We start from the raw sequence: 23,910 nt of genomic DNA, 5'->3' as shown, positions 1-23,910 counted from the left end.
GAATTAGCGAGGGTAGAGTTTGAACAGCCGCTCGTCGATAAGGGCAACTCGAAAGAACCTCAACGCACTGGCGCAAGTTATTACTTGACAAACATTATAACAGGCGTCCGACACGTTCGATCGACGGTTAGGTACAATAATTATAAAGATTTTAAGTAATGTAACAGAACGGATTATCTGCATTTAGTGTCTTAGATGTAAGCACGGCAATAACGTTAAAAAAACTGCTCAAAACAAAGTGGTCGATGACAGCTAGTGTGTGTGTGAGTGTTGGATGTTATGGACGACAGTGACGATGCAGGAAGTGGGGATATTACAGGTGACCGACCTTAAACAGTATGGGGATAAGTGGCAAAAACTAATAGAGCTGTACCATCTATGTTCGGTGTTAGACAAGTTATTATTTTTTTTATTATTAATTTATTCTAAATTACTTAACTAATATCATCGTACGTTACGGATCAAACGCTAATAGTTTAACCGTATTTATACTTATGTTTGTGTGTCAGTACTTGTGAGGTTTACAAATCATTCGCTTGGATTTGGGAGAGGCACGATTTCTCAACACGAGTCCGCTCCCTAAAAAGGCAAAAAGAAAATATAAAAAAAATACATGATGTTATATCGATTCAAAGTATTATAATTTCAGTGGCTCGCTCAGTAAAATTTAACGATAATTATACGATAAAAATATTCCGACGGGCGCGTATAATGTCATTAGCAATTACAATTAGACATAAATTTCAATAATTGTACAAAGAATAATTATTAAGACACGGCAGTAGTTTATGTACCCACATTATAATACACGTCTTTGAAATAACCGTATAATTATATTGTTTCTTGTGTAATATAAAACGATTTTCACTTTGAGTATACTATTAAGTATGTATGTACCTATACAGTATATTCTATATAGTATATTATGAGTATACTCGTATGTACATACTTAATGCGCATAAACGTTTGACGTGAGGACACGGCCAAATTCCAAAACCGCCCCTAAACCAATAATATATTATACTGTGACCGGTTTAATTTCAAACTAATGAACAAATTGTATCAAACATTTTATTATAAGTTTTCAATAAATAAATGAAAAACAAAATAAAAAATTTTAGTCAAAATAATATAATATCAAATTGGTTTAGGCTACTTGTATGAGTAAAACAAGAAAAATAATATATAAATATATTTATTAAATATGTATATATTTGATAAAAGAAAAAAAAAATGTATTTTTAATATAAATATATCTTTTTTTTCGTTAGTTCTAACAGATATAACACAAGACAACACTTAACTAAAAATTAATTAATTACTTTATAAACCAGTGTCGTATCCAGAGGTCACCAAAAAGGCAATACGTTTTAAATTACTTAACTTAAGTACATAACAAGGTTTGGTATGTGTACCTAGTTGTGTTTAATTATTATTTTATACAAGCGATTTTTTTTTATATATTCAATTAGCGTATCAACCCCATTTGTTAGTAAATAATAATTTTATACAAATTGATATATAGTGTATATCATTATTATATATATATATATATAAATCAGAGTTACCTAATTAATAATTAAATATTAAATTTATTATTACTGATTATTTATAGATTTTAAAATATGCCAGAAAAATACATTTTATCAAAAAGACGAACAATGTGTATTTTAGATTTTGTTTTAATAGATTCTCATGTATACAAACAATAATTATTTTAATACACACATAGACCCAAATCAGATTTTTAAATGCTGGTTGGGGTTTGGTTGTTGAATGATATGTCTAGTAATAGATAATATAATGGTTTGATAAAGTTGATGCACGAAAAACGTACAAACGTTATTTGGTTATGTTGCTTTACGAGTTCATTGTTCACGGGCTAATTAAGATGACGATATTATAGTAATTAGTTATTACTCATATACAAAGAAAATCCCTCATGTTTTCAAAAATATATGAGTTACCTAGAACTGACGAGGAAGTTTACTTAAGGATGTCGCGGCGTATCGGTAGGCAAAGGCTAGGCTCGTTATTAGATACCTAAACGAACACGTCATTATGTACACACGGGAGTTTTTTATTATTACTTTACATAATAATGGATTTTGAAAATTAAATGTTTAAAATAACATCTACTCGCCTGTTAGAGTGTATATTATTATTATTATTATTATTATTATTATTATTATTATTATTATTACCTACCTGTATAATGATATGGCAAAGGTAGCTGTTGTGTTTTCCTTATAGTCCAACAAAACATACAATGTATGTGTGTGTATAATGTATTTACTGCATCATTAACGTTTAATTATTATTAAAAAAAATAAATAATCCAACCAGATTAATGCCCTGTTGTTTTATATTAAAAAAAGATGTACCTCGAAGGGAGGGTGGAGAGGGAGCATATATATATTTCTTTCTTGTTCAATACAATACATATTTCATAGCACATGTGTATAATATCTATTATATAGTATAAATTTGTATAATGTATAATTTACAAACGGTTAACGACGATACAATGTAGAAAAACGCTCCAATTACTTATTAGGTGGGCGTAAAATAGGCAAGACAGTGTATTATGTCTGAATAAAAAAAAACGATATCATAACGTTTATTGTACTGCATTTAACAATAGTATAAACTGTAAAGGAAGTGTGTTTTATTATACAGGTAAACTCGTACGACCTAAGGCAATGAGACGTTTCTACGTGTAAACATTTGTATTACTATAGTAATATGTATTATTATTTAGGGTTAAAGTGTAAAAAAACATTACATTACAAATTTGATATTCATCTTGGGTTTTGACGCATTTAAGTAAATAAAAAAACATATATACTACATCCTTTCTTAGTTTATGTATTTAAAAAAAACACAGTGTATTGTATTTGATTATTTCATTTAAAAAAAAAAATTCCTGAACACACATGTAAGGAAATATTGTTAACTTTTAAATTATGTTTTTTTTAAATCTGCTTTTTATTCAGTAACATTTTGCTATACAAATCTCGTTTAGTCGGCTATTCAACGGTGCAGCAGTGGGATGTGCGGTACAAGTTGCTTGTAATTTAAATATTTAGCAAATACCTATAATAATAATTACATAGGTTTGTTATTTTGCGCACCCCGAGCGATTATCAAAATAGATTTTAACAATTATAAGTAGATATTGTCTGTCTTCTTACCACCTTTATGGCGTTGTTCTCCTTCTAACCATCTTAAACGTCACTCCACTCGTCTCGCACAATATAATTGTTGCACGAGCCAATGCGAACTGCTGTTGGAACGACCTTGACGGCAAAATATTATAATATAATATTGAGTAGTTTTTCGTCCCCCTTTGCAGGTCGTCGCGAACGTGCTCGAATCACATACCACGAGCCACAGTCGCCAGATGCAACCAACATGCGGTGTGGCGGATACACGCATAATCGAAATTATAATAATAATAATAAGTAATAACTAACAACACACTTCTGGCTACCGCCTCGAATACAGTATTATGATAAATGATCGTTTGTAGCCTGCAGGGGTCGGTGCGTACACCACTTGTGTATATTACAGTGTCGTTTCAGTCCTCGTTACTAATCTTTTTATTGTTTTGTTAATTTTTGTTGAATCGGCAACAATATAAATTGCTACAATTTGTGCGTTTACATACTCGAACGCGTGTGATAACAAATTCAGGCAACAATAATTAGCTTAAGCAATTATTTTTTCTTTTGAACCTATAGGAAATCAGCAACCAAAAGACAAAATTAGATAGGCAAGACGGCAGTGCGTTGGCGCTTATTGCCCCAGATTCGACACTCGGACACGGACCGGGCGGTCTCTCTCTCTGGGAAGCGACCGATCTAAAGAGAGAAACTTCCATTCTTCTCCGAGGTGACCGAACTTAAGCCTACTACTGGTCAACAATAAGCTATGTATTAATAATGACGGGGAGCTAAAATAATTTAACAAAAACGAGAGTGAGACGACGGTTTTTATACACAAATTCTGGCTTACACAAAACTGTATATTTAATTCCTTAAAACCTTATTGTAACATTCAGCACAGTGATTGGTCCCAATTTGGGTTGTGGAACCAGTACCGTTTAGTGCAACCCAACAACAATGTAATAATTATATTAAAACAAATTGGTTGTGGGAAATCGGTTAAAAAATTTAATTAAACCTATTTACAACGTAGTATTATCACTTTTGTAGAAATTTCGCATTATTGTAAAATAATTTTGTTCTATAATAATACCGTACACATATTAGCAATCAAAACGTTTCCTAGGTAACCAGAAATTTTCTATATTATTTAAGAATTTCTGTACATCGAATCTTTTAATTATTATGCATTTTTGTATAATATTAGATCTTTCCATATAAGTTTTTGTCTGAGATAACGGATGTTATCTCTGGGGAGCACGACAAATAAATAAATGTTCGGTACCTAAACATTTTTTTGTTGTAAGTGACAAATTGCTTCTTTTAATATTGTTGCTTTAACACAAGGGGCAACGACATTGACAAAAATCGACATAATTTTTTAATTGCACTTGACCCTGAATTTCGCAAAAAGTAATTTAATAATAACGTTTTCATAAAATTCTCTTGTTTCGCAGTATTATAATTATAAATGGTGTAACTAAAATCGAATAAAAATTATGTTACGGAGCTATTTATCCCCATTTTGTTTTTTTGCTATAAAATTGTATTAATTTAATAGTTTAACATTTTTCAGCAATAGAAGATTGAAAAACTTTCTACTGTAAAGAAAATGTGAATTTACTACTAACTAAAATTGATTTAGCCGAAAAAAACCATTTTTATTGCCACTTATATTTTACTTTATTTCGTAATTACAAAAATTATTTTTTTTAATAATTTCGCTCTATGTGGAAGCTATTTTTTAATTACATTATACCATCGGTTGTTAGAGTTTAGTAACAAAACTTAGTTATACACAATAAAATGTACAAGGTGATGGGGACGAATGAAAAATGTAAATGTAGAATTGATAAGCCGCTAACTTGGATTCGGTCCAGATGTCATAAACATTGTACTAGTATATATTTTTATGCTACTCGTCCTTTTAATAGTTTGATTCACAGAATATAATTTTTTATGATAAAATGGTAACCTATTAGAATTTAAAGTAAATTATGTAATTTTATTAATAGACCTTACGCTGTGCCTAGGTCGTGTTGGATACAAAGTAAATACTACAATAGTGTATTAAGAGAAAAATATATAGAAAAAAGTCGATTATTTTCCCTCGTAGTTAAACCATTGCACCATGAACAAGTCTTTTGGTCAACCTCAGGTTCTTACTCAATTCACGTGATTTAGTGTCTTTACACTAAGAAAATAATGTAAGTATGAGTATAAACGATTAGTATTATCGTTGTGAATCTGCGGTTGAATTTTGACTTATGTTTTATTTAAAACTATGTAACACGAGTTGAAGATAATACGAAGACGAATGTATCCACATTATATGCTATTCGTATTATATATAGGTTTTTATTGTATAGAGAATATACATAGTCTGTATTATAGTAAGCTATTGACAGAGTTTCAATTTGCTGTCGCAGGAGGGAGGCATGGGCTTGTGCGTAGGAAGACAATCTTATTATCGTGTTCCCATCGGTGCTATAGTTATAGTAAGATAATAATAATTATCAATTATTTTTAATCAAAATTATTATTATACATATAATATATGCAAAAGCAAGTCAACGTTCCGACTGTTACTGTTGTTGTTGTCGTGCCATTAATGCAGCGACGATGAACACAATGCGACCGATTGTCTTGTTCTATGGTTTACAGTACATGAAATTTTACATAGAAAACGAATTGTAGGCAGTAAAGCAGCGGATCTCGCGTAGGATTATTTATAATAAAACCCCGTATTATTATACTTTGGATCTGTTTTTTAATACAAGCCGTTAGTGTCTCGTGCGATCAAATAAATGATTTATAAGTGTGTTCGATAATGGGTTAATATTATTACAATCATCTTTGAAACATGATCAATGATTATCGCAACTTGCACACGATACAGCTATTATATTAATACAATCATAGATGTGGGCAAAACGGTTTGTATACCTTGACAAATAATATTATGATCCGATTATGCTACTTTTACCGGATTCAAATAGTCGAGCCTGACATTAGTTTAGTGCTGTATGACGTTTTACCCTTAAACTATGAGATTCTATTGTATAAGTCAACATTCAAACAACGAAAAGAAAATAACTTGCACCCCTTTACATTTAATGGGTTAAATTATTATAGATAGATGGTTATGGTGTAGATTTTATGTTATTGATAAGATACATAGTTTTGGCGGTTAACAGTATTACTTGTTGCAGATACATTAATATTAGAAGTGTATTATGAATGTATATCGTATCATTGTTTAATAAACGGTTGAAATCTAGCAACCAGGGTTAACGGATTACATCATGATAATTAAAAAGTCATCGCATTCATAATAAAACACATTAAAAAGTCATTCGTAACTTAATAACAATATATCAACTCGCTTATTGTAATAGCTTCGAATATTATAAATAGACTACACTTAGTGCTGTGTTTTTACATATAATAATTATTTTTATACAACGCAACAAGACGTCCTATAAAATGCACTTGGCTTTAGTTGGCACTCGAGTCTTGGAAATGTCAATAAAAAAATGTCTCTTTTAATTTCTCTCGTCATTATTATTACTGTGTGTGTGTGATGGATGTCTGTGAGCGCGTATCCGGGCTGCAGTAAATCCTCGGTGTACCTTAAAATAATTATTTTTATGCGCAGGTAATATAATTTGCGAGCCCGTTGAGCAGACATTTCAACGTTGTTTTATTTATAACATTGTATAAAAAATACTACATTAACAACACACATGATGGCTTATGACATAGTACAAAATGTACATTGTATCGCATCAATATCACACCGGCTGTCGTCATGTTGATGAAAAAGAAATTATAGATTTTAGTTTTGTCAGAACTGTAACAAACGTACACTAAAGCATCTACTGCCTACCTAGTATCTAAACATGTTTCCACCCACACAGCAAACCCATTGTCCACTAGATACTTAACATATTTGAATTACATCTAGTTGTATTTTTACATAATGTTTGATAACCATAAGGAAATCCATACATAATTAAATATATTTGCTGTTTTTTATTTAAAAAAAAAAATGTTCCTGGTTTGAGTAACCGGTTAGTTAAGTTATATTGAAATAAGTTTTTTTTTTCATTCCTCGAGCCAATAACATGCAAAATACAACTGTTCTGAGTGTACTTACCGCCATTGCAACAAACTACTATAAACTATATACCAGTTATTTATTTGTCCATATCTAAATAATGATAAAATCAAAATAATCGATGGTAGCTGCTTTGTATTGTAAAACTTTTGTGGGTCAATCGTGACATGAAAAGTTTTGTTATGAGATTCGTATAGTTAGCCCCTTTTTCCTTTACGAGGTCACAGGTCGAACCTACTGCACTTTCGAGTTAAACCGATCCGACCGACTGCATAACGTAGGTATTCCGTTTCCACAATTAAATACATATACCTTTATGAGTCAATATATAAGTTGACTATTCTATTTAAGCTCAAAACATTTTAGGGTCTTGCTCATCTGCACTAACGCAGTGTATAAGTAATAAAATGTGTTGTACAATGCGCTCTTCTTACATAATTAGTAATTAAACGTTTGTTTATTTCTCTAGAAAGTTGGTAGTGTATATTTTACGGAAAACACACGCATGATTTTAACAGTTGTTTAAATTCATCCTATTTTAGCCAACAAAATGTTACAACCAATATGCTTTTGCTTTGTAAATTGTCAGCGTTTTACTTGAACAAAAATGTATTTCAATTTGTTAAATTTTGAATAATATAGAGAAAGTATATAGGGAATACTAGGGATTGACGGCAAATATAGTACAATAAATTGGTTCAAAATAATCGTGTGACAAAAAGATTTGTCTTAAATAAAGTATAATGTTGTCCGATATCTGTCTGTAATTTTTTTTTCGCAGGAATTTTTGCTACGACGCTGAATGTTAACTATTTGGAAAAAAATAACTTCTCAGCGATTCGTGCCCATCCATTATAGCCTCTAATATACAATACACAGTTGTATAATCGTTTAATGCGGCAATATATAAAACCTAATAGGTACGCATATATATGGATATACATAAGCAATAATATTATTAAACAGAAGCTTTACAAAAGCTTATTATAGATCCTTAGAAAGGAATCCATACGTATGTGAATCGGAGTGTATACGAGGCGTCTTGGATTAAACGACAGACTTGTTTTACAACATAAGAAGCCCGAGTCGTATAAAAGAACACATAGTATAGTATATTATTACATCACCCCATTTAGTGTTCTTAATATCATTATGATATTAAGACTTACCAGTTTTATTTTTATGATTTCCCAAAGAAAAACTCAATTTCTTATATCACTACTGTGTATGTACAATAGAAACAAATTGTATTTCAACCTACCACTCTTTTTTCGAATTTCTCAAAAATTGAATAGATACGACCTGGATACCAGTTACATTATTTAGAGTGTTTTTTTACCGTCAAACAAATAAAGCTATGTTCCAATCTCGTTTGGTACAAAATTATTAAAAATGGTATTATTATCGACTGTAGATAGTATAATATAGGTAATAATATGTTAAGCCACTGCAGAGGCCAATAACACTTTGCCGGGATATAATTCTGGATACGATTGAAAAATAAAAATGATGCGGTGATCTTATTAAAGTAAAAAAAAAAAACACCAGTCTTTGGAGCGTTGGGAGCTACTACTGGTTTTCACCGATCTATGGATTTTTCGGTAGATCGTGATCGCTTTAGGCTCTGGGATCGCGTGCATCACAACACGGCATTTGTATTCTTATTCGGAAATAATTCGTTTTGCGTTTTATATATATTATAAATAATATTATAAATGTATATTAATTTCTCTATACTAAGAGAATGCACGCTATATTATCATATGATATACAGGAGCATAAATAAAAAAAAATCTATGTATATATACTTATGAGTTAACTTGTTTTCCTTAGCGTTTTTAACGAAGAAGTTGGTCGGTCCAGTTGCGTTAGTCGAGAAGTGTGTAATACACGTGCTACGTGCATTGCTAGTGATATCAGAAAAGCTATTGGCTTTGTCCCTAACATTGGTAAAAACCCTAATACTCATATATGATGTATTCCTTAAATATACTTGATAGTTTTAACCATTGAAAATTACTTTTAAAATATATGTATAAAAATATTACAAGACCATCAATATAAAATTGTAAATCCTACAGAATGACAGTGACTTAAAGCTGACGATTTTAAACGTTTCTCGGAACTTATTTACTTATGTATGTACCATAATATTTAGGTACAAATTACAATAAATATTGATTTACAGATAACTTGCAAGCACAACGAGAAAATCGAAAGAATAAAGTACAAATTTTGCTTAATAGTGGAATTGGTTTTTTCACCAAACCATCCCACGAGAGCCGCCTCTTGTTAAACACATTCTTGCGACATCATTAGTTATTTTAGTGCGGGGGTAAGGTTTATGGTAATACGATGGCAGGCGACCTGTCATGTTTCCCTGGGGAAAGAAAGAGTGCGGAAGGAAGAGCGGTAATAGCTGCAACAGTAGTGATCCCGTCTCTCTCCTTCACCCCTTTACTCCTAGCGCCCTTAACATAAATACTATATAAACGCGAGTAAACAAGATTAGTGACGACCCAATGATGAATGTTTGTTTTTGCCCTCCTCCCTTTTACTTTGTTTGCCCCTGCCGCCGCCGATATGTGTAACTTCTCTTCTCGACATTCCAATATTGCCAGTGTGTGTAATATTGGAAGCTATCGGTTCATCATCAATTTCCAGACCAGAAAACTATTTGCTAATATCGAGGATAACTATTGAAAGCGGCATCACGGTGACGAGCGGTGCCCGACTCTATATAATATACCAAACGTATTGAAACCCAATGGAATGCCCTGGTGAAGCTTGAAATCCTTTGCTCACAGGTTTTGTAGACGCAGCATATTATAATTTTCAGGCCACGTTTAATATACTATGTAGCCTCAACTGTCAGGCATTGTTTAAACAAAAATGTTTACTTACTTCTTACACGGTTTTTTTGTATCTTCAACGCATGCCTAATCTACAAAGTCCTTTCAGTTCTAGCATACTGCTAAAAAAATCAAGGAAGAAAATAAAAACAAATTTAAAAAATGTACCCATAAGTTACTGAATAGTATAACATTATAATACATCATTACACTATTAGCTTTTTGTACTTCTTCTTCTAGTCTACGGACATGAACACCACGCTGGCAAACAAAGCTCGTTCCACCTCTCTCTATCAGATAGAGTTATGTCCCTCCAATCTGGATCTCATCTCCTTGCTTAATTTCTAATCCGATCTTCCCATCTTGCCCGTAGGCGCCTAATGGTCTTTTCCCTAAAGGGTCATTATATCGTACAAGCTTTACCAAAGAACCAGCTTCCCTCCACTAGTGTCCTGCCCGTTGTAGTTGATTATTTTTTACTTCTTGTACAACGTTTGGTTTTTAGTACGTTTGTTTAAGTTCTTTATTTTCTTGATCCAAAAGTCCAAACCTCGCAGCCACACAAAGGATCTGATTATAGTTCGGTTAGGTTAAAAATTTTCGATACTGTCATTGACCCTTAAACTTTTTTAAACCGAAAAAACACCTGTTGCCAGCTTGCAATCTCGCGTTAATCTCGGTTATTATTTCATTTTTATGTGTAAAGAGTGAGCCTAGGTAATTGAATTCGTTATCCCTTCTAAGTGAATAATGTTGATTTTCCGGTATAGGGTTTCTTTGTAACATCATAAACACTGTCTTCTCTTTATTTATTTCTGATGCAACTATCTTTACTGTAGCTATAAGTTTCTCGGCTCCATCGTTTAGACTTTTTCATTTTATTCTAACAACATCTGCAAACAAACAAAACTTTCTTGTTATATTCTTAAATTCTTTGAAAGCTTGTCTTACAATTAATACATTTTGATCAACTGTGGATCTATTCCGTCTATAACCAGTTTGGTAGTATCCTAACAGACTATCCAGTATCCACTCATGGTGTAATTCTGTTTAAAAGACAACTCGCATGAACTTTGTATGCTACGTTTACCAAAGCAATACTCTATAATTGTCACAGAGTTAGGTATCACCTGTTTTATGTATGGGTACAATTAAAGCTGTTTTCCAATCTTCTGGGATTTTTGTACTACCAAACTATAAAAAAATCTACTAAAATCATTGAAATACTAGACCAACAAGCATAACAGCCTAACAAAATGATTATTTCAAACAAATTATTATCAAGAGTCCGGATGTGAAACATATGCATTTGGCTTCATCCGCTAAATCCGATTACCGGTCGTCGCATCGCTGTGCTACAGTCGTCAACTGATTCAATCTATCTACACGGCCCTTTGAAGATTTTTAATGTCCCGCTGATCTGAAGTTATCCTATTTCAAACAGCACTTAATATCTATTATGTAAAATGAAATCGACACACTTATTTTGTTTATATTAAACTGTACATACAAACATGAATAAACTTATGTTAAAAAAGGCATTTCTCTTTTTACTATAATATTAAATTAAAATAAAATAACAACAAAAGCCTAATAATAAGAATGGTGTTTCGAGGAGATTTACGGAAAAAAATACATAGTTATATTATAGAAAATTTAAATTAGAGTTGTGTTCTTAATGTAGGCTTTTGATATTATTTTAGCGACAATCGTTTATCGAACGAGTTGATTATTTAATGTGTGGTGTCATCTTAGTGTCTTTGTAATAAATTCCATTATTATACCCAAGTGAACATATCTATAAAGGTATTTAGCAATCATAATCACGGTCACATAAATAGCAATAAAACAGACTAACGTCAATTAATGGTGCATTCCCCGAAAATGTCGTTACAATATTAGCCAAAATACTAGTCGCGTTGCTATGATGCTCTAATGTATATCATGATAATATTTAATGACCTTATGCGTTAGCAGTAGAGTAGATATTCCAGGCTATAGCGATTACAAATAATTGTCGTTTCGGTTTAATTGATATCCCGCACAGTAATTATATTATTTTCAACAAATCGTAAAAATTATACTTCTCGATTAAGCAACTATAATAATTTTTACATTGTCGAAAATTGTTAACGTCATGTTTTTGGCGAACTATCAAGTATTAAATAACCATAATGTTCGTTATTAGTTTTTAAATATATTACAAATTTAATATTTATATAGGTACACGAATTATTTTTATTACAGCAAACCGATAATAACAGTTATACTATTTTCCACCAGACCTTAACAAAACATTAACATGTTTCTTATTATCATTGCTGTGTGTGTATGTTTATACTGAATACAGTATTGTAACTTTTCAACTTGCAAATGGCTAAGCAATATTTCGGGCTGACCGGTTAAAACAAAACGACCGAATGATCGTTAAACAGCGACAACGATCAGAAAACGATTATACTTGTACAATAGGTCATGGGGTATATCGTGTAGAGGGCTCTAGGTTTTCGATCGCAGAAATAATTCAACACACCAGTCACCAGTGTCCTGCCAGCACTGACGTAGAAATCAATTGTCGAACTGTTGTTATACTTCTATCTAATACGATATGCATAAGTGCATAATGCATCGGAGGACAAAAAGAACCGTGGACTGAATCGATATCAAATATAAGGGGGTTGTAATACGAATCGCTATAGGAACAATGTGGAATTAACTATACACATGTACACATATACGATTAAATGTGTGTCGAGCGATGAATTTTTAACGTGTCTCCGCAGACGACCTAGTCGCACAATATCATAGTAAATATATACCTATATTATAGGCCATATAACGATAGCGGCATTTCATTAATAACTGAAGTCGTTTCGCCCTGCCACCACAGTACTTCCGTGCAAGTCCCGCAATAACAAAATTATATAATGTATAATATTTATTACTGTGCACCAGTAAAACGTCCGTTTTGTTGTAGTATAGACGGTGGCGCAAAAAAAAAAAAAATATGAAACATGGAAAAATTACTAAGAAGACGACGCGTGGCCGTCCGCCAAGTGGACTAATGTAGTTTTAATGAAACACGTGTTATTTTTCTATATCGCCTCATAGAAATGGTGTGTGTCTGTCGCCGCCGTTGAAGAGCAGCAGCAGCGCATTATATTATTATTAATTCACTTAGAAATCGTCATATTATCGTCAACCGAATGTCATAAGCAATTTATTACAACGACGACGCCGGGACGCGACAAAAATATACAACATCAATTAATATCGTTCAAATGATTTATACTACGTGTGGTCCATCGTTTGGAAAACTCTCAACTCATCTATGTACTCGTTGCCAGTCCAAATCGATGGATAATTATATTTATAACCAGTATAAGAAGTATAGGCATTTTTTAACGATAAAACTTGATGTAAAGCAGCACAAAATATTATGATTGTAGTCTGAGAAATTAAAATCGCAAAATATGATCTAGATTAAAAACTATAATAATACCTGTTGTTTCCAGTTTTTATACAACACTGTAAATTAGCAATATTTGTAGGAGAGTCGATATTTTCTTCTTGTAGCAAGTCTATATAGATTAGATACTATCGTACCTGAAAAGTACTTAATTGGGCCAAAAATTAAAAAAGTCCCCTTTCTAATCGAGTGAAACAGTGACAATTATAAAAAAAAAATAACTATTATAATAGTTAATAGTGGGTTACAACATTTTGTTTCAGAAAATATAAGTGATTGTTTTTTAATTAACCAGCTTGATAGTGTTTATAAGTTCTTCATGTAAAGCCGTAGAGCGCTTAAGGCGTTTTTGGTATTTTATTTACCTACTTACAAAGTTTATCCTTTATCTAGTCGGATATTTATTGGTGTTGCATGATTTTATATAGTAATTGAAATGTGCTATATTGTATAGTATGATACGCCTACTCGCAGACAAGTTCTTGAGCATAATAACGTTAGTATTTCTGATCGACGCGATCGCATCTCAGAATAAATTATACGGTACAAAATATATCTTTGGGTCATCGTTTGTCACCTTTTCGAGTTTCAAAATCGAGTCTCGACCAAATCGGTCGAAATCTTTACGTCCAATCTAGACGTGTGAGTTTCTAAATCGTTCAAAATAATAATATACACCTTTATACAATATTATTATGATGTCCTTGGACGACTAATACCGGACCTTCTTGACAATGGGGCCCTACATGAACCCAACGGCTGACAGGGCGCGTTATCACGGTCACCTAAATGCTTAGGCAAACCGTTATGAGTGCACAATAGTGTTTTTTCTGGATTGAAGGGTTTTATTAAAAACTAATTCCAAGGTCGTAAGAACAAACTAAAAAGATCCGTTTATCGAACAACCACTGCGCATTAAAACACATTTTAGTGTTAGGATCATGTTGCCGAGACCAATACTAAATCGAGTATCTCCTAGTAAATCAAATTGTTAGGCTCCTAACTGCATTTCCGTGCATGGTGTACGGTTTCATTAAACCGCAAATGGGTAACGAAAAAAATAAAATGTTAAACCTTAGCTGTTTTCTCAAGGCTTTTTTTTATTTTACCGTTTACAGCTCAATAGCGATCCGTCTTCAGACATAGACAACCGTACGGATCAAGTAAAAATGGCCACCGATGCCGGAAGCCCCCGAAGATTGGGACTTAACCTGAACTTAAGCGTACAACCGCACGCTTACCACTGGCCACACTCGACGGTCGTGGACGGTTCACCCACGAGATCCAACGGCGGGGGCACAGACGAAGAGGACGATCGGGACGCCATGATGGACGACGATGATGACTGTAGACAAGACGAAGACTGTACACCCGAAGAAGAACAAGACATACTCGAGATGCAGGTAAATTGATTTTTATATAAACAACCTATCATATAAGTATGATCATAAATTGTACCGCCAACAATTTCCTACCAAGTCGTTGTTACTGGAATTTAAAATGTTATAAATGGAAATACAACCAAAAATTCGAATTGGAAGGGAGAGAGAGAGTGATACGGGTTTAGGTAAATATTATGTTAGCTAGGAAATTTTGAAAGAACATATACTTTTATTTCAAAATATGAAACTTATATCCGTGCGTTTACCACAGAAGCGAGAGTAAAAGTAGATCATCGTATAAAAGTGAGTTGTAATTATTTTTATGAATAGTAACACATGTGATGGATTGAATTTACGTTGACCGCCGTGACCCTTTATTATGTCTTATTTGATAATCCTATCCCGTGGAGACTTACCGGGGAATCATAAAGATTATTTTGTATCCGACCAATTACAGTGTTGTAGAATTTTACTTTTAATATGTACACTAGCGAATTCAACAACGGTATATTTTCGATTTTATTTCTATCAGCGCGAAGAACGTGAAACCCTCAATCAATTGGCCAGGCAGTTAGCGTCGGGATCTAGGTTGATGGCACCTATGCTTCAACATTTGGTCTACCAGCACCCGGGCCTGTCCGTACCATCATCCCTACAGTCACATCAGCCACAGACACCTTCTTCCAGTGGTCCAACTTCCGGTGCTATTTCCCTTTCTACCTCGCACAGACTACCTATGGTCGCCGACTTATCCCCTAAGTCCAGTCATTCGGGCGACACTCCAGGATCCGGTCATCCAGCGGACGTCCATTCGCCGTCCTTGGGTCGAAACAACGAAGCCCAATCGTGGACGTTCGAGGAACAGTTCCGACAGGTTAGTTCAATTACAATTAAGAATTATCTACTTAAAAAATCTACAAAATATAACCCCACCGTTATTACCAATAATTATGTAACTGATTTAAGTTTGTTTGCTAAAAAAAAATGTATATATACTGGTGGTAGTTTTATATCTTAGCTTCAACGAATGGTTATTATCAATATCATTAGGTTTTTTATTATGTGTTTTTTGAAGCTTTGGCAACTCGGGTCTATCGATTTTTGGTTGGTTTGGGTTACTGGTTAGTGCAGCAACGGACACAGCTTAACCTTGAATGCCGAGTGACAACCGAATTAGTTATTTTCTATAATATTATTCATTTTCACGTGCACTACATTTGAGTGTTGTTTAACGTGGATGGTATTATTTTTTTATAATTTAAAAAAAACATTATTTTCATTAATTACAAATCATTTTGACACTAAGAAAGCCATCATAAAGTTTAATAATGTGATTTAAATGGAGACGAACAGTAGTCCAACACGTAATATAATAATGCTTTTGGCGTGGAAAGACACATTTATGTGACATACGGTTAATTTTCATAATAAGAGAAAAATAATATACTTCTAAAAATGATTCTTTAATGGCTTCCATTCTTCTCTTCGTTTCCTGTTTTAGCCAATTTATTAGAGTATTATTTTTAGGTGTATTTCTATATCCTAATATTACAGGGACAGACTGTTACATTTGGTCGATTTATACATACAGGCTGATATGAGCAAGTAAACGTGAAAAGTATAAAATCCGGTTTATTCTATTTATAGATAATCTGCGTTAAGCTCCCTTCGACTTCCGCAATAATCGATTAACGTTTAACCGGAATTTCATGAGTCTTGTTTAAACCTAACCACATCAAACCGTATTGCATCCGTTATAAACCATTATAAACAGAGAAACAGATGGAACCATTTATTAAGGTAATAAGGGCAGACCACACAAATATATTTCTCTATTATAATACGGAATATCAATAATAATAGTCAATTTCTAAAGATAATGTTAAATTTCTATAGCGAACATATTAACAGTTTGAGTTGAAAGAATTTCTTGCAATAATCACAAGACCGATTTCAATGCAGGCGAATTAATAAATTTTAATTTAATTTAAAATTTATTAAAAAAGTTCAGTTTATTTAAAACTCATTTTTTTTAGAAAAAAACGTTAAACTACCCAGTAGTTTATTTACAATTTGTGTTTAAATAAATCATTATTTTTGTTTTAAACGCAAAACAAAAATATATATACTCACGGGGCATGGACGTTTTTGTTCCGTAGACAAAAAGACTTGGAAACGTGTTCGTTTAAAAGACAATGATGTGTATGTCGTTATGAACGCGTTTATTGTATCAATATATTATGTTGTAATAATATAGGTATTGTACGCCTATAAGGGACATAGGCCGTAGGAGGTACTCATAACCCGAACGGTGGCAGATGCTGTACTCCCGTGGTTGAAACATTATTGTTGTATTTTTTGTTTCCGGGTAGGTAGGAAAAAACGATTCCCTAGAATTTCCCTTTCGGGTTCAATGACTCCCCCGCAACAGTGTGTAGTGGACACAAAAAGTGAAAAGACATCAAGTAGAAACGACGCGACATTTTCTAAGACCCTTTATTGTTTGATTTTTGTTTTGTTATTATTATTATATTTCTATAACAATATTATAATATCATGTAAAGTAAGAATGGGTTATCATATGTTGTGTACCGAACGAAAACGAAACTGTTGCGCGGACATACACCTGTTGAATCGCCATGTGAGCTACACAATGACACAAACAAAGCACGACGATAATGAGATTAAAAGGCGAAATTAATGTTTACCTTTACTTTTGGACAATACTGTATATATATAAGTATATTATACACATATATATCTCGGTGGCGAGCACAGCTGACAAGTCATCGGCATGGGAACTTCGGACGCGCATCATCTTCACACGACTGAGACAAATTTCAATCGCTTGTCATCATCATCTTTTTTTTTTTTGTTCCGTGTTTTCAAGTACTATTTTGTGTTATAAATAATGGTATTTTCCGGCTCGCACCTGCCGTATGCGCCCGACAGTTTTCACACATAGCCGAGATAATCATACACACGGTGTGTATCACGTGGAGTGATATAAGAAAACAATCGTAACAAGGAACAGAGTCCGTATATGTATTAGGTGTAATTATTCGGATAGACATGCGTCGGAGAGTATACGCAGCTGCTGTGCTGTCGGAAAACAACGAACGAATGAAAAGAACCGTGGTAACTGGTTATAGACAATATGATCATCAATAATTTGTTTTGTTTCCGTTTAACGCGTAACGACAAGAATAAAACAAAACGAAAGTACGTCGTATACATATTATAGAAAACACAATTGTTTTAGCAGAAAATTGATTAATTGATATATTTTTTTATGTATCCATAATTGGACGGATAACTTATAACGGGAAACGATGATGACTTTTTGAAATTACTGCATTCATAAGTTAGTGTTAGAAAATGATTGATATTATTTAGATTACCTGGAATCTTGTATTATTATGATATCTAGAATTTTTCTTGAATTCATTGTGAAGTCGTTGAATTTTCCAGGAAATTATTTCAATTTTTTCCAAATTTTTGCTGAGTTATCATCAGAGTAGTCTGGAACTCGTTATGGGAACTATTAGTTGTATGATTTTTTATCGTCGGCTTATGGTTTAGATTTAAGATTGTCAACAATTTTCTTTTTTTTTGGGGGTATGATTTCAAATGATACAATTTGTACTACGAGAGTCAGCTTTAATTTTTATTAAACGATTCCCATATAATTTCTAGTATTTAGCTCCCCAAAGTTTCCCCGCTTTCCCACTAGGCACTGCAGTTTAATTTAATACACTGTTTTGTTGCGTCAATGTGTGGTGCGTTTTCACAGATAGTATAATGATCACCACCCGAGTGGTAGCCGTATCATCGAAGACGTGTAAGAGCAATAAAGTTTTAAGTGCCCAGGCGGATGCGCTTTTCACAACTCGCGCAGTTTTTAATCGCTTTTTCTGCGGCAGACGGACATTCGGTCACACTTAATTAAACGGGCCGTTTTGAAAGACACGCAAAGACGACACGCCATAAATGTAAAGACTAAACAGACCACACAAATCGACGGTTCACATCCATCGCATATACACACCATAGTACGTGTATATCAATTATATTCAGTTTGGTAGTAGGCAATAACAGTCGTTACCTCTCCTGTACTCGATTATATCCAAGCGTGCTGTCGAACATTCGTACCGAGGGTAGTTAAGACGGTAAACCCATTTGTTACAATATTAACCTACCTAACTCTACGTTTGTTGAACAAATAAATGTATCATTAAACACATCTCCTCGTCACCAAGCAGTGTGCACATTGCAGTGAGAGATATATATTATTAATGTAATTTACCCTAAATATGGGGTAAATCAGTAATATTGAATATTTAGATTAATATATTTGGAAATAGAGTATAGTGGAACTTCCGGGAGCTTATGTTGTTGGGGTTTAGCACCCTTGATAAAATGCTTCTATGTCGGATCTAATCTTTTACCAGAAAAACTTGCCGGTGTTATTATCACCGTGGTCACGACGGGGCGCTCGTATAGCTAACCGCAAATTCATTAAGGTTCTATCGGCCGTTGAAGTTTTCCAAAGCGTTTAACGCGAATACGCTATTGCTTAGCATGGGGGAAGTTAAATCCTTAAACTTTATAAGTTCTACGATCGCCGGTCTGCCTCCGCGATTCGCCTGCCTAACCATTGCGTATAATTGGAAAACCGACGGAAGAAATACACAGGTATACAGTGAAATTAAATCCTCTTTGGTGGAATCTTTTGTGTTGTTGACAAAACGATTTTCTGTATAACATACAATTTCAATCCCGCAGAAGCAATTAACGGAATAACATAAATCGTCCTGAAGAAACAAAAATATCAGAATACTCCAATAACGTCATAGAAAAACCCAATTGACAGCTGTAGTCTGAAGTCTCATTCGTATTCATGTGCAATCATTCATATTAACGTATGTACTGTTTAGTATTGTGAATCATTTTGTCAATAATTGGAAGTCCGTTGTAGTTTGATACCAAATGAAAAATGTTAAGAAAAAAAATAAAAGTTTAATTTATCCTATACTTATAATATTGGTAACACTGAAAAATATATACTACTATACCATATACTATACCAAGCCGTCGCGACAAATTAGTCTTCGGAATCGAGGACGACGAAAATAAAAACAAATTATTACTTCGGTAGCAGTCTCGTATGTAAAATGTATACATTTTTGCGGTAGGTGTAACTTAAAACGATAGGGCACCCCACTGCATCGGTCCATAATATTATGCTGCAGAACGGATGGTATTGGTGTTTGTATGTGTGTTCAGCTTTTGGCGAAGTGGGATGTAACATGTTATATTTAATTGTTGTTATTATTACCGAAATGTTATTCGGTAATCGAATAAAATATATAATAATATTACAGAAAAAACATGACCTTGCGCGCTGGAACAAAATCTACTTGAGATTCATCGCCGAATGCGGGTAGTTACAACTTACATTACAACATAATATAATATAATATATTTATGTATAGTGGTCGCCGCCGACAAATCGATTATACACGCCCATCGCAGAGCGTACCACACGGCCAACGATTGAACCTCGTTATATTATACTATAATGTTATATTATACTATAATGTTATATTATACTGTATAAAAAACGCTCAACGATATTGATTAGACCGTGAAAAATAATATGGAAGAAACATAATAATAATATAATAGCGATAATGTATAAATCCCGCGCCATGTTAATTGCGGTTTATATCCGCCACTGCTGATTGATCGACTAGAGGTATATATTATACGGCATGCACACACGAACGCTATCACCATACAAATAATATCGTGGCGTTGTTTTTCTTTCGATGGACCTTTTATAGTAATAATAATAACAATATTAATATTTGCTTTTACCCAATTATACCGTGGACAATGAATAATCGATGTCGATTAACCGCGCGGTGCGTTGGGAAAGACTCGATGAATGTTATAGACAAGAGGACCGAGGCAATGTGAATGCTCGTGTAATACATATTTATAAAAAATTGGATTTGATTCCGGCCGTTGAATAATTGACCGGCCATCGGTCATCGATCGTACCCGACACCTCATCACTCGGCAGCTATAGGGGGCATTGATCCCCGTCTAGATCCGAGGACGGTATAGGTACGCGTGAAGCAAATATTATAATAAAAAAAAGGAAGCACCCCGACGCGTTCATCTGGCTTATAATCCCTGTCTGTCGAAGTCAAGTAAAACGGCACAATAACCACCGTGTTCAGTTTACTTTGACTCGCCAACCGACACAAAAGCTTAAAATTCAATAATAAAAACATGTTTTACAGTGACGCACACTAAAATGCAATAGAGATAGTTTGCTAAATTTGAAGTGTTATACCATCTTTATTTCTATATTACAGTTGACTAGAGCTCTACATGCCAAAGTGACCCATGGCTTCTATTACCATTTTGTTTCCACTCATTCCGACGTGGATTGCGTTTTTCCAACGCTCTTTATGTATACTCACCATTTGGGTAATATCTTCCTTTGCGTTTACCATCACTTGCTTGTGGACAGCATTTTTTCTGAAAATCGTGTAATTATTTAATTGCATATTTTAATTCTTTAAAAATGTTTAGTAAAATTAACACGGGTTCTTTATTTTTATATATAGAAGCCCATTACTACTTCTACTGACAGCTTTTATAGTCACAACGACAACGACGCTTGAAAGTTATTTAGCGTCGCTGTTTAATATGAGAATATATAAAGCGATGTTTGTATGAAGTGCTAAAAAATAGTTCAGACAGCAACAAAAACTAGAAAAAACCTAATGAATCTAATGCAACAGGTACCTACAACTAGTCACATGCGTTTGGTTGCTTATAGCAGTGACTGTGCGTGCAAATTAGAACACTCGGGACACTAATTCAACGATATTCGTGGAAAAGGGTATAAGTCCTTTTTTGTCATTTTGACATTATATTAGGTACTTACCTAATATATTACTATGTTGTATACATCAATATCATAGGCAATCAAAAAGCTGTTTCAACTGGTGACCCGTGAAGCTGTCATAAACATACCTATGCATTTTACAATAGCTACCAGAATATTATTCTCTAACGCTTTTGGTGTCATTTAAAATAATATTAAAACAATCAAAAATATAAATGTACTAACATTTTTATGTTTAAGCACTAATAAAAACCTATCGACTTAGTAGGGAAGCTAATATAATATTATAATTCACTCAAAAATATCAATCTCAGAACGGTTTTGTGTTCCCTAAACACTAAACATAATTTATATACAAAAAGTATGACTTAATTGGGGTGTTTTTAATTTTTGTATCCTCCAACTTAAATTTAGTTTACATCGAAATCGGTCCAATAATTTAGATAGAAAACTGGTAGGCCGTCATAGTGATATATTATATCTGTACTATGTCAGACGTCAGTACACGAGTCTTATGTCTTAAAATTTAACATGTTATTGTTTTCCTTCTTATGTGCACAGCTGGAAGGATTAATTTTTGGAAAGCGGGCAAATGCGGACGTCGCTGTTTTTATGATTTATAGAATAAAGATGATTAAATAACCGTAATATTAACAATAATATTACCATGACTTATGATGTAAACGCGCGTGGGAGTGCAAACAGAGTAGTGTGAAATTGTTAACACTTACGTTGTGCAATCCGTCCAAATGGATTTATCAACCAAAACGGTTATATCCGAATATCCCGCAAGCCCGTTATGATTATTCTTTCACTCTCTTCTGTTTAATCAAATCGCACGTACACACTTTATATGATATTCGACTCTACTGGATTTGTTAATTTTGTCTGTGTATTTAACAGGACTGATTTGTCTGATATAATTTTGAATTATACTATTAACCGGCTAGGTATTAATATATTCCCGGCTAGAAAGGTCGACAATACTCAAATGTCAGCTTATGAAAAACCTAACCCCGTCTAAGGGTTCAGGGGAAAAAAGCACGTGCACGAGATAGTTGGCGTGATGATCGCGTACCGAGCCCGACGTTATAATGATATAGCTACTTGATATAAATATAATAATAATGATTTTAGTGGCACACGGTGGCGGACGCACGCTATGCATTTACGTGGAAACGGTAATAAGTATTATTCTGTCGGAACGAAAGCCGAGTACATAAGGTGATTATTATTTACAATGGAATGGACAAAAACCTTAATGTTAGCTGTAATATTATATACCTACATTAGTTTGTAGGATCTTGAGGTCTACCAAATTCTGAATTCAATATAAAAGGCTTCAGTAAAAAAAAAAATCATAAAACGTTTACAGCAAATAGGTAAACAAAACATATTATTGTCTTTTCTAATAAGTAATAAGTATACACAAAAGATAAGTTGGTTTTTTTCCGTTTCATATATATATATATATATATATATAATGGGGATAATGAATATTTATCTATGACATAGACCTTATAAAGACTTATTATTGAAAAATATAGTAATGTTCAGCATTAGGTACATAATATTTAAGAGGTTCCGAATTTTTGTTGTCTGAGGCCACGTCAAGTTCAATTAGAATACTTGGGGTGATAACTTATTTAGAGTTATCAATTTTAAACGTCATGTTTGTACAATAATTATAAAATATGCATCTGTGATTCGTCCTGCGCACGCACACCATCGACTTATATAATTGGAAGTCTACAAAACATAGTAATTTCGTTAAAAGCCCAAAAATTTGTGCACATTATTTTCTTAAAAAAAAAATGTTTTTCAAACAAATTTTGTTTGTCATCCGTACATGTCTAAATGGTAATTATAAAAATTTTTTGGTTCAAAATTCATAAATTTTGGCAAAATTTTATTGACGTTTTAACGACTAAGTTTTAACAGATTTTCAAAAAAATATGGACTAGATTTACAGTCTTATCTGGTGGAAACCAGGTG

At 33.2% G+C, this 23,910-nt stretch overlaps 1 protein-coding gene across 1 annotated transcript in view; it reads left to right on the top strand.

The window, feature by feature from the left end:
• LOC126835401 (AT-rich interactive domain-containing protein 3B-like) overlaps window positions 1-23,910 on the top strand; it is a 58,880-nt gene that overhangs the window by 4,572 nt on the left and 30,398 nt on the right. The window contains exons 2-3 of the mRNA XM_050567971.1: window positions 14,727-15,011; window positions 15,523-15,864. Coding sequence (XP_050423928.1) covers window positions 14,727-15,011; window positions 15,523-15,864 — 627 coding nt within the window. The remainder of the gene's footprint in view (window positions 1-14,726; window positions 15,012-15,522; window positions 15,865-23,910) is intronic.

The sequence above is a fragment of the Adelges cooleyi genome, unplaced genomic scaffold (genome assembly GCF_023614345.1).
Source record: "Adelges cooleyi isolate 19-005CV unplaced genomic scaffold, UGA_ACOO_1.1 ACOO_flye_CR_arks_rails_tigmint_CR_PRNA_23, whole genome shotgun sequence".
Classification (NCBI taxonomy): domain Eukaryota; kingdom Metazoa; phylum Arthropoda; class Insecta; order Hemiptera; family Adelgidae; genus Adelges; species Adelges cooleyi.
This window is presented reverse-complemented; position numbering and strand designations above follow the sequence as displayed.